The following is a 16030-nucleotide window of genomic DNA, read 5'->3' as shown; positions in this document are numbered from 1 at the left end:
AAAGACATCCTGCGTTCCAGTCCCCCTGGTACCAGGACTTAATTTCTGGCTGTGGTGCTTATGATGGAGTTATTTGAGGAGGAGAAAATCTGATCCGAGTGAAACCAGGCTGTCCTAGAAATTCAATGGCCCAGGAGCAGACACTGAAGACTGCACTGAGGCTGAGTTTCAACCAAGGATCATGGATTCTCCTACCTAAGATTTTGAGTTCAGAGTACAAACAGTAAAAATGGCACAAGCTGCATTCGCCTCCCACAATGGGAAGACATGACACTTCAAGAACAAACATGGACTTGTGACACATGGAAATGTGTACACAGAAAAAGGAAATCTATAATTATTTAGAAGTAGAAAAGCATTCTGTACCAAAATGGGTACATTCTGCTCAGTTATCAAGTTTGAAAATCTCCAAGAATTAAAGAGACACTGTCACTGGGGTCCCATGATAGCCCTTCGTGTTATAGCAATATGTTCTATTTTTTTTGGGCGGGGGGTCCGATTGTGGGCCTGAACTCAGGGCCTGGGTACTGTCCCTCAGCTCTTCAGCTCAAGGCTAGCACTCTACCACTTGAGCTACAGCACCACTTCTGGCTTTTTTCTTTTTGCTTATGTGGTGCTGGGGAATTGAACCCAGGGCCTCATGCATGAAAGGCAAGCGCTCTACCATTGAGCCACCTTCCCAGCCCAGCAATATGTTCTATAATGGCCATGATTGACTCTGTATTGTGGTATTGGCCCTTACATACAACTGGAGGAAGTGTGAATTTCATCATGCTGATAAATAGGACAGTCATGATTCTTTATAATTACTTCAATGTCATGCTTGTTGGTCCTGGCTTCGTCCCTTTGGGGTGGAAACCAGAATATTCTCAGGATAGCAAAATGTTCAAGGCACCACAATCACATCTCTGCAGAAAGTGCAACAGATGTGTGATGAAGATGGACCATCACTATCCTTGGATCAACAACAGTTGTGGTTACCAAAATCATGCTTTATTCACACTGTTTCTCCTTTTGGCCCCACTGGACTGTATCCATGCAGCTTTCATTTTTGTTATGACTATGGACACACAGCTTTACAATCGGCTCTCCTTTGAGTGGAACACCATGAAGACTGATATGAGTGCAGCAAGGAGAGATCCTCTCCCAGTTGTTCCCTTTGGTTTAGCTACATTTGCTGCCACCTCGTTGGCGTTGGGATTAGCTTTAGGAACAACCTAGCTACTGGAATGTTGTTTTTTATCCAGATGAAAATAATTCTCAGAAACAAAACTTCTATTGAATCATGGATTGAAGAGACGGCTAAAGATCGAATTCAATATTACCAGCTAGATGAAATCTTAGTTTTTCCCCTATGACATGGGAAGTAGATGGAAGAATTTTAAGCAGGTATTTACATGTTCAGGGGTGCCTAAAGGACAGGACCGGAGTGACCAATAAGAGAAGGATGTCACCAATATAGCTTAATGATAGAACAGTTGAAACAAAAAGCTGACAAGAGAGTCAGACATGTTCGCTCTAAGGTAATAGAAAATTACAGTGGTGCCTACTGCCCTTTGAATAGAGGAATAAACACTTTCTTCACAAGCCCTTGCACTAAAGAACCTATTCAGCTGCAAAAAGGCGAGTTCATTTTAGCCACAAGAGGGTTATGATACTGGCTGTATGGAGACAAAATTCTCGATGATCCCTTTACAGAGGGTGTTTGAAGAATAAGAGGCTGGTTTCCCAGAAACTATGTGGAAAAGTGTCCCTGCGATGCTAAACAGAGCCAGCCCCAGAAGGCAAGAAGAAAACCAGATAGCCACTGCCAGAGTGAAATTAGTCTTTTGAAGTCCACTTCATTACTTGAAAATTGTGCCTATCACTAAAGAATTATGCAATGAACCTACTCCAGTTAAGGTGTTCTTTTCCTCAAAGGTGCCCTAGTGCCATAATTTCATATTTTTATTACCATTTGGAAATGGAGAAGCCATTTGGTATAGGCCTTTGCATTCCTGCCCCTCTTTACCACCTTTTTCTCCCCCAAAAAGAAATAATTGCCAGGCACCAATGGCTCACTCCTATAATCCTAGCTACTTGGGAGGCTGAGATCTTAGGATCATGGTTCAAAACCAGCCTGATCGTAAAGGTCCATGATATTCATATCTCCAGTGAAGCACCGAAAAGCCAGAGTAGAACTGTGGCTCAAGTGTAGAATGCTATCTTTGAGAAAAAAAAAAAAAAAAAGCTTAGGGACGGTTTCCAGGCCCCGAGTTCAAACCCCAGGACTGGCACCAAAAACAAAACATTTTTTTATCCAGGCAAATGACTTGCATTTTCTTTAGGGTTTTGCTCATTACCCTGCATACCCTGTACCTCACCTGCAGATCACGGTCCCAAATCCCCCCTTGGCAGGAACATATACATGTGATAATGTCTGTCAGTTATTATTTCTTACATAATAATACTGTAGTACTTACTGTAAGATTCATAGAAGCTCAGACTTTGTTATCTGTATTTTAATAATGCAGATTTTAGTCAAATCAAATAAAGATCAATGAATGTTCTAAAAAAAATTAGCTACCAAAAGATTGGGAGATTAGCCACCCAAAGCCTGCTAGACTAATATTAAATGAGTAAGATTTGTATAGGTTTGTTTATTTATGAAGTAGCAGCGTTAGTTTTGTTTGGTATTTAACTATGTTTCTGTTTTTTTTTAATATATTTGTTTTTAAAGGAGGAGGCAACAATGCTTGTTAAGAAATGTACTCATTACCTTGCCCATGTAATGATAACTCCTCTGTATGGTGTGTGTGTGTGTGTGTGTGTGTGTGTGTGTGTGTGTGTGTGTGTGTGTGTGTGTGTGTGTGTGTGTGTGTGTGTGTGTGTGTGTGTGTGTGTGTGTGTGTGTGTGTGTGTGTGTGTGTGTGTGTGTGTGTGTAATTTAAAATTTTTAAATTTGAGTTTGATTTAAAAGAAAAACTAAAAGTGAAAGGAGTCGGTAATAACAAGTTTACCAACCTATCTCAATATTAGATAGGAAATGGAGACCCAAAAAGATTTTTAATCCTAGCCTATAGGACTCTGCTATGCTTTCAATATGCAAACAAAATCTTCTGTTCTGGCTCAGTTCCAAATGTGAAAACAGTAGGCCTGTCCACCTACCCCAAGAATTTTAATTATATCTGAGAAAATTCACATAAACACAAGAATAAGCCATTGTGGAATTTGAGTTGAATAATCGCATAAATCAGAAACATGCATATGATCAAGTGTACAATGAATGACAGTAAGAAAACTTATGCAAATGAAAGATATCCAAAAAAATAATGCCTTTCCTTTTAACTTTTTCTTTCCTTGATTTTTTTTCTTTATTAGGCTTGATATTGCTTCTGTTCTGATATAACCAAAATCTAATGACAAGCTACTTTAAGATAAATATTATGACTTGGTTTTCTTTTTTGTATTGTTATTATTCTCAGAATTGAGCCATGATATACCCATTGCTCTATAATTGCTTTTTTACTTAAAAATAAAGAACACTTTCCGGTTTATCATATTCAGTTTTAACTTGTCCTTAGACTGTCCATGAATTAGAAAAACAATAATATATCCAACTGATCTTGTGAAGGCTCAATTTAGTTTGATCCAGTGTTCTTGTAAGCATTGCTGAAATATAAACATCCTTGCAAGTATATCCTTACATACTGATGTTTTCATTTCAACAGAAAGTTCCCAAAACTAGGTATCTGGAGCAAATTCCAAGTATATTTTATTTTGTTTCAATGGATAAATAATGTGCTTAAGTTCACTACCAAAAACTGCACAAATTTACACATGAATTGGTCAAGACTGGAATGCACATCCTCAAAACCCTAAGAAATACCATTATTTTATTTTTTCAATCTAATAGGTAAAATGCTAACACATAGAAATGAGGCATTTAAATCTTTATGACTTGGAAAATTAGTGTCTTTCCCCTTGTGGATGAGCAAATTTGTTCTCTCTTTTTTGTGAGCTGACTAGTTGTATCCCCTAACTATGTTATCCTTTTCTTCACATTGTCTATCAGTTCACAGCACACTAGAAAGATAATATCTTGTCATAGTACTATAAATATTTTCCCCTAACTTTTAACTATTGTTTGTGATACTGGGGATTAAACTTTGAACCTGGGACTTGTTAGACAAATTTGCTAGCACTTATGCCATATTTCCATCCCTCTCCTTTTTTTTTTTTTTACTGATTTCAATTGTGTTGTCATTTGCTATACAGCTAGCTTTCTCTTTTTTTTTTTTACTGATTTCAATTGTGTTGTCATTTGCTATACAGCTAGCTTATACTTTGTGCAAACTAATAAAAAGAATACAACATTGAAATTGGAGCTATAAGAAACGCTGAGTGGTACTTTGTTTGCTTTATGCACATAATCTTCAGACTTCAGCAGCTACCTATTATAAGCTAGAAGAATAGAGATTTATTATAAGTGGATTATATCAATAGTCTTCATGTGTAGATCACTTTAAAGGAAAAGTTGGACAGATTTATTTATAGTGTAGGGAGAAGAAGGGGAAGTTAATGTAAAAGAATCTAATGTTCTTTTTGCAAAAGAGAATGTCCAAGAACAGTACCTTCCTTACCAAGATAATAAACAGCAGAAATGCATATTATTACCATGCATTAACAAAGATGTTACATACACAGTAAAACATGAGGAGATTTGCACCCTTGTTTAAAGGTGACTCTTAGAGAAACTGATTTCACTTGCCCAAGATACAGATTTACAATGAGAGCCAAAGAGAACACTAAGGCATATTCCTGCCACATTCCTAACACATTTGCAAAATCTTGTATGTCTATAACTGTCTTTAGTCTAATTATTTTTGAAGGTTTTTAAAGATCAAAATAACCTCAACACAATACTACAGAAGAATTGTGTTGAAGTTATCTTGTGTTGAAATTATATTGGAAAATTCTATCCAACTGCCATGTATCCTTTTGATCAGTAGCCATCAACTGAACAACAAATATACTAGAGTTTACCAAGAACAAAACAGAAAAAACAATATGCTAGAATCTACATGTGGGAGGTCAGGCACAAAAGTGGAGACAAACATAAATATGTCCTCCCTAGGAGACAAAGTAAATAACCCATTCCAATAAAATGTTACAGACACCATGTCAGCAAAATGTTCATGAAGGACTAAAATTCTATAAAAGATAAAGTGACCATCACCGCCTGCAGAAGTCTAGGAAGGCTGACTAGAAGAGGGCAGAGGTGATTATCTAGATGGATTGCCAGGGTTAGAAAGGAAGAGAAAGATAAGAATGGCATGGGATAAACCCACCTCTAGTGGCACACACCTGTAATCCTAGCCACTCAGGAGGCTGAGATCTGAGGATCACAGTTTGAAGGCAGCCTAGGCATGAAAGTCCATGAGAAGTGTATCTCTAATTAACCAGCAAAACAGCTGGAAGTGGAGCTATGGCTCATGTGGTAAAGTGCTAGCCTTGGGGGAAAAAAATCTCAGGAACAATGCCTGGGCCTTAAGGACTGACCAAAAAATAAAGGATAAAGATATCAGAAAAAAGATTTCTAGAAAGACATAAAAGAAAAGCTTAGCCCAATTATTAACCCAAACACCAGTCTAGGCCCTAATATTAAAGTTAGCCTTAGCTTTATCTTAACCTCATTTCTAACCCTAAAACCAGGCCCAAAGCGTAAATCTGCTATTCTTAACACTAGCCGTAATCCTAACTCTAGTCATAATGTCGACTCTGGCTCTAACTTCAGCCTTTTCCCTAGTTCTGACCAAGCCCAGAACCTAACTCTAGCCTTAGCCCTAAACCTAAAAGCGAAAAATTGAAAAATAAAATCACACGGAAGAATGCAAAGGCACACAGTCTATTTAGAGTTAGAAAAGTGTAGCATAGGGGTCAGTTATTTTATATAAACAAAGGTAAAATGGTGAGCTGTATTAGTTTAAGATGGCAAAAGATTTTCTGCACAACCCTAATAAGTTTGGACTTTATCCTATTTTTTAATGAGTATTACCAAGAAATGACATCCTATCTTTGTTTTGTAGAAAATGAAACACAAGACCAGAGGTCTACTGAAAGATCTTACTATGGAAGCAAGGAGATAATTTGGGCAACTAGTTTAATAGTTCAGAGGACAGATGAAAAAGTCCAGAACTAAAGCAATGACAGAGAATTGGAAAGAAAGGCTGGATTGAAAAGACATTTGTGGACTAGAATGGGAAGGAATTGTACCTCATTAGATGAAAAAGGAGAAGGGTCTCATTAATGACTCAGATTTCTAACTTGGGTACACAGTGTTCACTGACAGATAAAAAGGTTCTTCAGGAACCCACATAAATAAGCACTAGGTATTTACTCATACCTCCAGAATCTTCAACTTCTGGGCAAACTCACAACTTAAACCCAGTCACTGAGAGGTTCTGCAAAGCACTATATATGTACTAACTTTGACTAATAAACCATGTTAGTTCTTAGAGCATGGAGAATCTTTATGCAGAGAGAAATTGTATCAGGAAGAAATTCCATAATAGTAATTCCATCAAGAGCATATATACTTTGAATAACAGACTTACTATAACTATTTCAACTCAGAGAATAGCTCATTACTCAGATTTTTTTCACATACCTCAAGAACTTTAGGTTCACCAGTCATACATATTAAGAAAGAAAAGAAAAAAGAGGAAGGAAGGAAGGAAGGAAGGAAGGAAGGAAGGAAGGAAGGGAGGGAGGGAGGGAGGGAGGGAGGGAGGGAGGGAGGGAGGCGGGGAGGGAGGGAAGGAGGGAGGGAAGGAGGGAGGGAAGGAGGGAGGGAGGGAGGCAGGAAGGAAGGAAGGAAAGTAGGAAGGGAGGGAGGGAGGAAGGAAGCTTCAGGAAGGAAGGAAGGAAGGAAGGAAGGGAGGGAGGGATGGAGGGAGGGAGGGAGGGAGGGAAGGAGGGAGGGAGGGAGGCAGGAAGGAAGGAAGGAAAGTAGGAAGGGAGGGAGGGAGGAAGGAAGCTTCAGGAAGGAAGGAAGGAAGGAAGGAAGGAAGGGAGGGATGGAGGGAGGGAGGGAGGGAGGGAAGGAGGGAGGGAGGGAGGCAGGAAGGAAGGAAAGAAGGAAGGAAGGAAGGAAGGAAGGAAGGAAAGTAGGAAGGGAGGGAGGAAGGAAGGAAGGAAGGAAGGAAGGAAGGAAGGAAGGAAGGAAGGAAGGAAGGAAGGAAGGAAGGCTGACTCAATAGAAATCTTAAGAAGATCTCTACTTAATAACAAATGGAAATGAAAAGAGATGTTAAGTATTGCATATGTGACTGCTCTGTTAGGCTTACAAGGCTAAGAAAGTCATTTCCTCACATACTTAATGTTTAATAATATTAAAATTATGGGCTAGCAATGTAGCTTATTGTTAGAATACTTGTCTAGTTTATCTAAGATCTCCACCATCAGAAAAAAAGAAATTAAACATTAAGCCTATCATTTCTCAGCATTTTGCCTAAGAAAAAGTATAGTATTTATTCCTATAAATGTAATATCCTTGATCTTAGGACATAAAATTATGTTAAATGGATTTTTGGAACAGAGTGTGATACAGGAGATTGCTCCCTCCATAGCGTGCATTGACATGGTATTATAGCACCATCAGGGAAGGTTCTATACTAAGAAAGATGGAAAAACTGGACGCCAGTGGCTCACACCTGTAATCCTAGCTACTCAGGAGGTTGATATCTGAGGATCAAGGTTCAAAGCCAGTCCTAACAGGAAATTCTGTGAGATTCTTATCTCCAATAAACTACCAGAAAACCAAAGTGGTGCTGTGGCTCAAGTGGTATAGCACTGGCCTTGAGCTGGAGAGTTCGGGAACAGTGCGCAGGCCCAGAGTTCAAGCCCCATGTCCGACTGAAGGAAAAAGAAAGAAAGATGGAAAGATGATAGGAAAGAAGGAAGGAAGGAAGGAAGGAAGGAAGGAAGGAAGGAAGGAAGGAAGGAAGGAAGGAAGGAAGGAAGGAAGGAAGGAAGGGAGGGAGGGAGGGAGGGAGGGAGGGAGGGAGGGTGGGAGGGAGGGAGGGAGGGAAGGGAAGGGAAGGGAAGGGAAGGGAAGGGAAGGGAAGGGAAGGGAAGGGAAGGGAAGGGAAGGGAAGGGAAGGGAAGGGAGGAAATGAGGGAGTGAAAGAGGGAGGAAAGGGAAGAGGAAAGGGGGGAAGGGAGGAAGGAAGGAAAAGGAAAGGAGGAGGAGAGAAGGGGAATGAAGGAAGGAGGGAGGGAAGGAAGGGAAGGAAGTAGAGAAAAAGAGAAAAATTAACAAAACCTCAATGAGATGTTTAAAAATCCAAATTTCTTGTCAAATTTTAAAGGATATAATCATCAGTTAAGACATTGTTGGGTCTTATTCGTCATACTTAGTAAGTTAGTTTCATGTACTGTAAAAAGCAGTGCATTTCCAAGAATGAATTAAAACACATACATATGATGCGTCATATGACACTAAAAAATCATAAAACGTGATCCTTATATTCTGAGATGAAGCAGGCATTATTGTTACTCATTTTGTACATGAGGAAATTAAATTGCACAATTCCATTATGACTCATATTTTCACCACTTGCATATCCTCTAAATTTGTATTTCTTCTGCTAGATCATGATCCTTGCCTTGCTATTTCAATTGTTGACATAGACAAAACACAGCAGTACACATTTCATTGGACATAAGAGTAGATAAGACTTGTACCCCCAAACTAGGCCTTCTTCTGCATTTTACAGTCGAACCTGAAACTCTGGTCTACATACCCCTCAAAGACAGGCAGATCCTGGGATCACTAAGGATGTAATCAATTTTGCTCCAGCTTCTATTACCTATCATTAAAATAATTGGTTGACCCTCTTGTCATAGCAGCATTTGCGTACCAAATAATAGCAGCATCCCTACAAGTATACTAGATGAGTACTTTCATTTTGAATTGAATTTTTAATCATTCTGATTGGTTTTTAAAAAGTATAAGGATAGCTTTTTATTTTAAAAATGTACTATATATTTTAATCTTTTCACAACTATCCTTTCAAATTTCAAATAGTAGAAAGGGAACGTAAATGGAAGCAATCTATTCAATATGATGATTGACCAGGCAGGGACCAAGAACAAAATAACTTGAGAAAAGATAAATAGATTCTTCCACAAGACCTCCAGAAACTCTGTCACCTCATCCTAAACTTCTAACAAGCAGAACAAGAACAGAATATCTAATAAATTATAAATTATAAACATAATAACTTTGCATTGTTTTTAAGCCCCATCATCTCCAAAAATAGTGATGTATTATACTTTACAGTTAATTTGGCAAACTATAAAAGGAGATGTGTCTGTCACTCCAAAATATTCATCCATGTAGAGCCTTTATATATTCATAAATTACTTTATTAAATGGCAACTCCTCTGTACAACTACAGATAGTAGAAAAAAAGAAAAAAGAATGACCTATACAAAACAACTAGTTCTGTATATAATAGGATATTAAGCACTTTCTAAATCTATGAAGAATGAAAAAGATATTTTGAGTATCAGTTTACAACTATAAACTCAACATTATACATACTACTTTTGTAAAGACTGATTATTATTATAATCTCTATTATCCAAAGGACAAAATGGGCACAGGTTGGTCTTGAAGTTTGGGGCTCAATGGCTCCTCCTACCTCAGTTTCCCAAGTAGCTGGGACTATCAGTGAATGCCACCCAGCCCAGCTAGGCTTAAGAAGTTTTAACTCAAACTAACAATTTGTTTCAGATCCACACTTGAACCATAGCTGCTGCTGTAGACAACTTCATGAAGTGTGCCTGTCTACTCTTTCTCTCCCAAAGGTGTTCAGTCACTTACTTTCCATTCCAATCCCATCACTAACAACATAGCAAGGAACAGCCTTAGACATTCTCTTGGGAACCTAAGGAATACATTCTTGTGACTTGCTGTAGAAATAGAAACTGCTGAATGACAGAGTATATAACTGGTTTATTTGCCTAAACAATGCCAGATTGCTTTCCCAAACAGCTGCCACTGGAAGAGTCCTTTTTCTACTTAAAAGTTCACTGAGGGACTGGAAATATAGCTTAGTGGTAGTGTGCTTGCTTTGCATGCATGAAGCCATGGGTTCAGTTCCTCAGTACCATATGAACATAAAAAGCTGGAAGTGGCACTGTGGCTCAAGGGTAGAGTGCTAACCTTGAACAAAAGAAGCTCAGGGGCAGTGCCCAGGCCCTGAGTTCAAGCCCCAGAACTGGTAGGGAAAAAAGAAACAGTTCTCTGAGGCCTGACATGGACGTACATGCAAATAAAACTTGCAATCAGGAGACTGAAATATGAGGATGATTGTGAATTTGAGGCCAGCCTATCTAGTGTCAAACATATTTTGGATAAACAAATTGATTCAAATTTTTCTTATTCCCATGAAGCTGCCATGACCGAGCTAGCCATTTCACTGGCACCACTCTATCGACTATTCAAGCCAAAAGTATTCCAATCTGGAAGCTTTGCCAAATCACAACTTGCACTGTCTTCCTGAAGCCCAGCTTCTTCATGTATATGAGGCGGGAGTAATTATGCTTAGCCTATAGTTTACTGTAAGTATACAGCATGTACTGGGAAAGGCAGGCAAAATCATGGCTATTATTATCAGCCAATGTAGTAATGTTTTCATTACTATATTACAAACATCCTCTCTATCCAGTTGGATTCTGAACTTATTCAGAGTAAAAATCAAGTCTTACTTTGTACCTAACCGGGAGCCATTTACATGATAGGAATAAAAAAAAAAAGTGGAACTGAAGACTTGAACTGAAGTCCTGAATCTGATTTTCTTGTCATTTCTTCAATCCTTCATTCCACAAACATCTACTACCGATTTAATATGTACCAAACTCCGTGTCTGATTCTAAAGAGCAAAAATGTAGTCACAGAGCTTTTTGTCAGATTCTGTAAGAACCATCATGGGAAAATACAGAAGTCCATCATGAAAGAGAAGTCTTTTACTTATACAAACATTGATCTCAAGCTTATAGTAAAAAAAAAAACTCAAACTGGGTGTCGGTGGCTCAAGTCCTAGCTACTTAGGAGGCTGAGATCTGAGGATTGGGGTTCAAAGCCAGTTGGGGTAGGAAAGTCCATGAGACTCTTTTCTCCAATTAGTTACCAAAAAAGTCTGAAATGGAGCTGGGCTCAAATGGTAGAGCACTGACCTTGAGCATAGAAGCTCAGGGACAGTGCCCAGTCCCTGTATTCAAGTCCAAGGACTAGCGCATATGTGTGTGTGTGTGTGTGTGTGTGTGTGTGTGTGTGCATACACGCATGCACACAGACAGACAGAAAGAAAGAAAGAAAATAGAAAAAAGTAACTCAAGCATCATACCTTCAATTTGGATTTTCCCTCAGAAGCAGCACAATGCAGAATTGTAACTAAATGCTACATGGGCAAAATAGTTACTGATGAATCACACTGTAGTTATCTCTAAAACACTTTAGGAAACAGTTTTTTTTTTTCAGTTCAGCAGCACACAATTCTTTATTCTACACTGGCACTCAAATTGTCTCTGGTTTGTCTCTTTCTCCTACCAGGTCAGGTTTAAAATGTCTGCAGCTGTCAATTTTTCAGTATTTCCTTTCCTTTAATATTATCTGAAAATGACATTAGAATCTCTAATCAAAGAAATACCAAAATAATTTATTTCATATTTTAGAGCTATTATACCAAACACTGTATCATTTTACCTCTGGTTATTAATACATACCATCTAATACTAGAAACAGTAAGTTCATAGAAAATAATTTCCATGTACTTGAAGTTGAAAACACACAACTTTCATAGGATTGATTTCCCCTTGCCCATCCTTTGATGCATGGAAATTGATCTACACAGGATCTTCTCAAGAGGAGAAATTCAGGGCTCATTCCTTTAAATTCTAAAAAAAAAAAAAAAAAGGTTCTACTTTGGTGCCATTGATCTCATGCTTATGGTCAAATAGAAACCTTGTTAATTCCTGGGGAAAAAATGTATCATTTTGAATAGATAAATCTATTGAAAAACCTCATTTGCTTACTTTCTAGCATGCTGGGACAAATGTCCATCTGTACTTCAATCTTGACTATAGATTTTGGAAATACTAAACACATTATTTAGAGACCAGTCAGGAGAGAGATAGCTAGCCCTCAAATAGCTGCAGAACTTAATTCTAGTAGACCTTTCTATCTCTAACAGGTGTGCATCAAATATTCAAATGTGTTTAGGGCTTAGAGTGAAGCTTAGTGTTAGAATGCATGTTTAGCCTGTATTAGACATTGGAGAGTTGATCTTTAGCTCTAGGAGGAGAAAATAATAAAATAAATAGCACAATAACCTTTAAAAGTTGGGAAGTCATTTAAGATAGTAAAGATAATTTTGTATGTTGACACTGCATGAAAATGAAAAATTACTAATAAGGCTTCAGGCATTGCTCAGGTGATATAAAGTCTGTCTAGCAAACTCAGGGGGCTGAGTTCAAACTCCCATACCTCGCTATATTCCAGTTACTTTAGGATTAACTCAATGCCTCACTGGCATTGGAATTTGCGAGAATCAAGGGTAGAATTATTTGAACAGCTTGGGGATATATATAAAGGGAATGTTACCTCAGACCTGGTTTAGATCGTTAGTAACCTTGATCATTACAGAAGGATAAACTTAATGAGAGTCTGAAGAAGTTATAACAAGGCTACACACGAGATAAGTGTTCACTCTCCAGAATCATCCCCAGGTAAAAGCATTTTCACCAATTGGTAATCATCAATTTTAAAACAACATACTACTGTTTCATCACTATCAGCACTTGATTTATTCAAAAACATACAAATACCCTTTGTAAGCTAGAACTGCACATAGCCTCCGCTTTGAGTTACCTGAATTTCCTATCATGACAACTCATCCAACAAATACATGTATGTAAACACGTTAAGCATTAAAAAACAACAACTATCACCAGATAACCTTTAAGAAAAGAAGTGACTCATTGGAGATAACCAATATGTGGGGGGAAATCTCTGACAGTCCAGAGCAAAGATTCTTTTTTATCATCAAAATATTATTTTAAGATCACATATACTCACTTGGCTTATGAATCCATTATCACTGTAAGAGGTGGGTGGATTAACTAATGAAAAGAAAAAAGAAAAAGAAAAAAAGAAAAGTACTAATATAACCACCAGCACCACAAAAATGCAAACAAACACAGAATCCACAGTGTTTCCTTGGATTCCAAAACACACCCCTGGGCTTTACGTTTTCTGAAGAACAGTGAAGCACATTCCTGCTAAGGAACCTAACAAGCACCACTGTGCAGATTCTGAGACAGATATTTATTTATGCCTTCATAAAGAGAACAAGGAGAACCATGAAGAAGAACAGTGTCAGGACAGTCCAGACTACACTCATGCATTCAGCCCTGCAGAAACTGCTCCTCCAGGACCAGCTGGGTTAGAGATTGCACAGATAGCTTTGTCTCCAGCCAGTGTTTGTTTCCAAACTGTGGGGTTTTCCTTTACATTCACTTTCAATATGGAAAACTTGCTTCCTTTAAAGGAGTCACTGGTTTGAGCCCAGGTCAGCAGATTGTAAAGATGTCCCCAAATCGCTAAAGCAGCAATCGGAGTCCCTCAGTCTTCCCATTAAAGCCTAGCCCAGATGATCTCCTCCTAGAACAGGTTTGATGTAATGCTGGACGTGTCCTGGGGTGACTCTTCATGCTGTCTAAAGAGGAAGTGACCTCTTCCAAAATTACACAGGCCACACTCTTCTCCAAGAAGTAAAATGAAAACTTAGAATCAAGGTAGCAATCAAAGCCAATTGACTTGACCAAACCTAAGTCTGCTGTGGTGGAACACTTCTTGATTCTATAGGAATGTTTAGAGATGACGACTAAAGGAAAGACATAAAGAATCTACATAAGCTATTGTTTCCAAGGCTACTCAAACGCGTATCTCAAAGAAATGTACTATTAATCTTTTTCCTAAAATCGTGCAAGTACACAGATCAGAAAGAGAGAAGAAGAGAAAGAAAGGGAAAGAGAGAGAGAAAGAAAGATAGATAGGAAGAAAGGGGGGGAAAGAAAGACGAAAAGAAAGAAAAAGGTTCCAAAAGGTAGGTAAAAGAGACATCTCCCTCTTCCTCTCCCTCCAGCCAGGCCTCAAGCCCTCCTCCCCCGACAAGCCTTGTTTCCTGGGTCTCCTTTCCATAAGCAGTTTAAGCACAAGTAAACATAAGCCGGAGTTGTAAACCGATTGTCCTATGTTGCACACATAAAAACTGCTCCAACATCGCTATAGAACGCCTCGAGGTTTAAAGGTAGCAATCTCCACGGGCTGTGGGGCGGGAAGTGATGTATCTGGAAGCTGTGATTTGGCTCATCAAGCACCCGGATTTTGCGTGTGTGTGTGTGTGTGTGTGTGTGTGTGTGTGTGTGTGTGTGTGTGTGTGTGTGTGTGTGTGTGTGTGATTTGGCTCATCAAGCACACGGATTTTGCGCGTGTGTGTGTGTGTGTGTGTGTGTGTGTGTCCATGCCTTTAGAGGAATCGAAGGGGGCACGGGGGGGGGGGAGTAGAAGGGGGGAGAAGGCGAACCACCCACCACAAGCAGCCAGGTGATATCCCTCTGGCCCTGACTGCGCTGGCCTTTTAGACTCTAGACTTTAAAGCAGATAAACTTCTCCTTTCCACCAGCTCAAATAACCTGGACTTGTCTTTCAAAAAAGAAAGCGTGAGAGAGAAGCAAGTCCAACCCTGAAGGTAACTTTCAGAACCAGGGGATTTCCAACACACAGACAGACAGACAGACAGACACACTCAGACACACACACACACACACACACACACACACACACACACACACACACGCGCGCGCGCCAAGCGTGTCCTTCGCGGGAACTCAGCCTGACATGGAGGAAGGGGTGGAAGGGTGCGAGCCCAGAGCACCGAAGCCCAAAGATGGGACACAGAGCTGAAGCCTGGTGCCCCGATTATCACCCAGCCACCGCCCCCCCCCAACAAATGTTTCCAAGCAGAAGTCCTCAACTTTGAAGCCACTCCGATGCCAACCTCCATTTCTTCGGGATGCCGGGCTCTGAGGCAGGTCGTGAGCCCACCTCTTTTTGCCAGAAACTTCAATTTAGGGGGCCTGGGCGCAGCGGGACGCTCCCCCCCCCCGCCTTCCTCCACCCCCTCCCCAAGAGCGGCAGGAATCGGGGCCCGCGCCGCGGCTTTGGCTACGCCACCCGATCCCCCACCCCACCCCCAGAGGACAGGGCTAGGAGTAGCGATCGTGTGTCCCCCCCCCCCCACCCCGACTCCCGGGACCCTGTCCAGGAGTCGCCAGCGCGCCCCAAGTCCCCACGCCCCGGGCCGCAGGCAGCCACAGGTGGGGGTGGGGGGCGCGGCGCTCACCTGCGCGGGAGCGGTGCCCTCGGCGCCCGCGGGAGACCAGGAGGTGGAGGAGGAGGAGGCCATGTTGTGCGGGCGCGGCGGCGGCGGCGGCTCCTTCCAGGAACTCGGTTCTCCGCCCCCGTCCCGCTCCTCCCGTTCCCCCTCCACGCGCGTTCGGACTTCTTGGGCTAAAGTTCGGCCGCGGCTCCCGATTGCTGAGCGCGGCTCGGCGACGCCCGCCCCGCCGCCGCGGCTCCTCCCCCGGCCGTGGCCGCGGCGCCCGCCAGGTGCCCGCGCCACCGGTGCGCCCGAGGGGCGGAACCGCTCAGGTTAGGGGCGCGGCGGCGGGGCCGAGGGGACCCGCGTGCGCCCCGGGCCGCTCCGCGCCGGACCGAGAGTCGGGGTGGAAGGGGGGCCCCTCGGGGTGGCGGGGGAGAGCGGAGGGCACTCCGGGCACGCGCGCGCACACACATACACACACACACACACACACGCACACACACACACACACACACACACACACGGGGGCCAGTCCGGTTCCTCCTCTCCCCTCCTGCTGCTGAATGCATTCCACGATCATCGTCAAAGCCCCGGCT

The 16030-nt window shown here is 41.2% G+C and overlaps 1 protein-coding gene, 1 non-coding gene and 1 pseudogene across 2 annotated transcripts in view; 2 read left to right on the top strand and 1 right to left on the bottom strand.

Annotated features, from left to right (window-relative positions):
* Ank3 (ankyrin 3) overlaps positions 1 to 15612 on the bottom strand; it is a 557851-nt gene extending 542239 nt beyond the window's left edge. Inside the window, exon 1 of the mRNA XM_070021046.1 lies at positions 15456 to 15612. Within this exon, the coding sequence (XP_069877147.1) occupies positions 15456 to 15518 (63 nt within the window). The 5' untranslated portion in view covers positions 15519 to 15612. The remainder of the gene's footprint in view (positions 1 to 15455) is intronic.
* Positions 326 to 1709, top strand: LOC138825766 (palmitoyltransferase ZDHHC6-like; annotated as a pseudogene).
* LOC138826224 (U2 spliceosomal RNA) lies at positions 7473 to 7658 on the top strand. Its single transcript, XR_011371586.1, has one exon. It is a non-coding gene; the product is annotated as a U2 spliceosomal RNA (small nuclear RNA).
* Positions 15613 to 16030: the final 418 nt, after the last annotated feature.

This window comes from Dipodomys merriami, unplaced genomic scaffold (assembly GCF_024711535.1).
Source record: "Dipodomys merriami isolate MVZ:Mamm:240054 unplaced genomic scaffold, mDipMer1.0.p SCAF_14, whole genome shotgun sequence".
Lineage (NCBI taxonomy): Eukaryota > Metazoa > Chordata > Mammalia > Rodentia > Heteromyidae > Dipodomys > Dipodomys merriami.
Note: the sequence above shows the minus strand (reverse complement) of the source record. Positions and strands in the feature narration are given on the sequence as shown.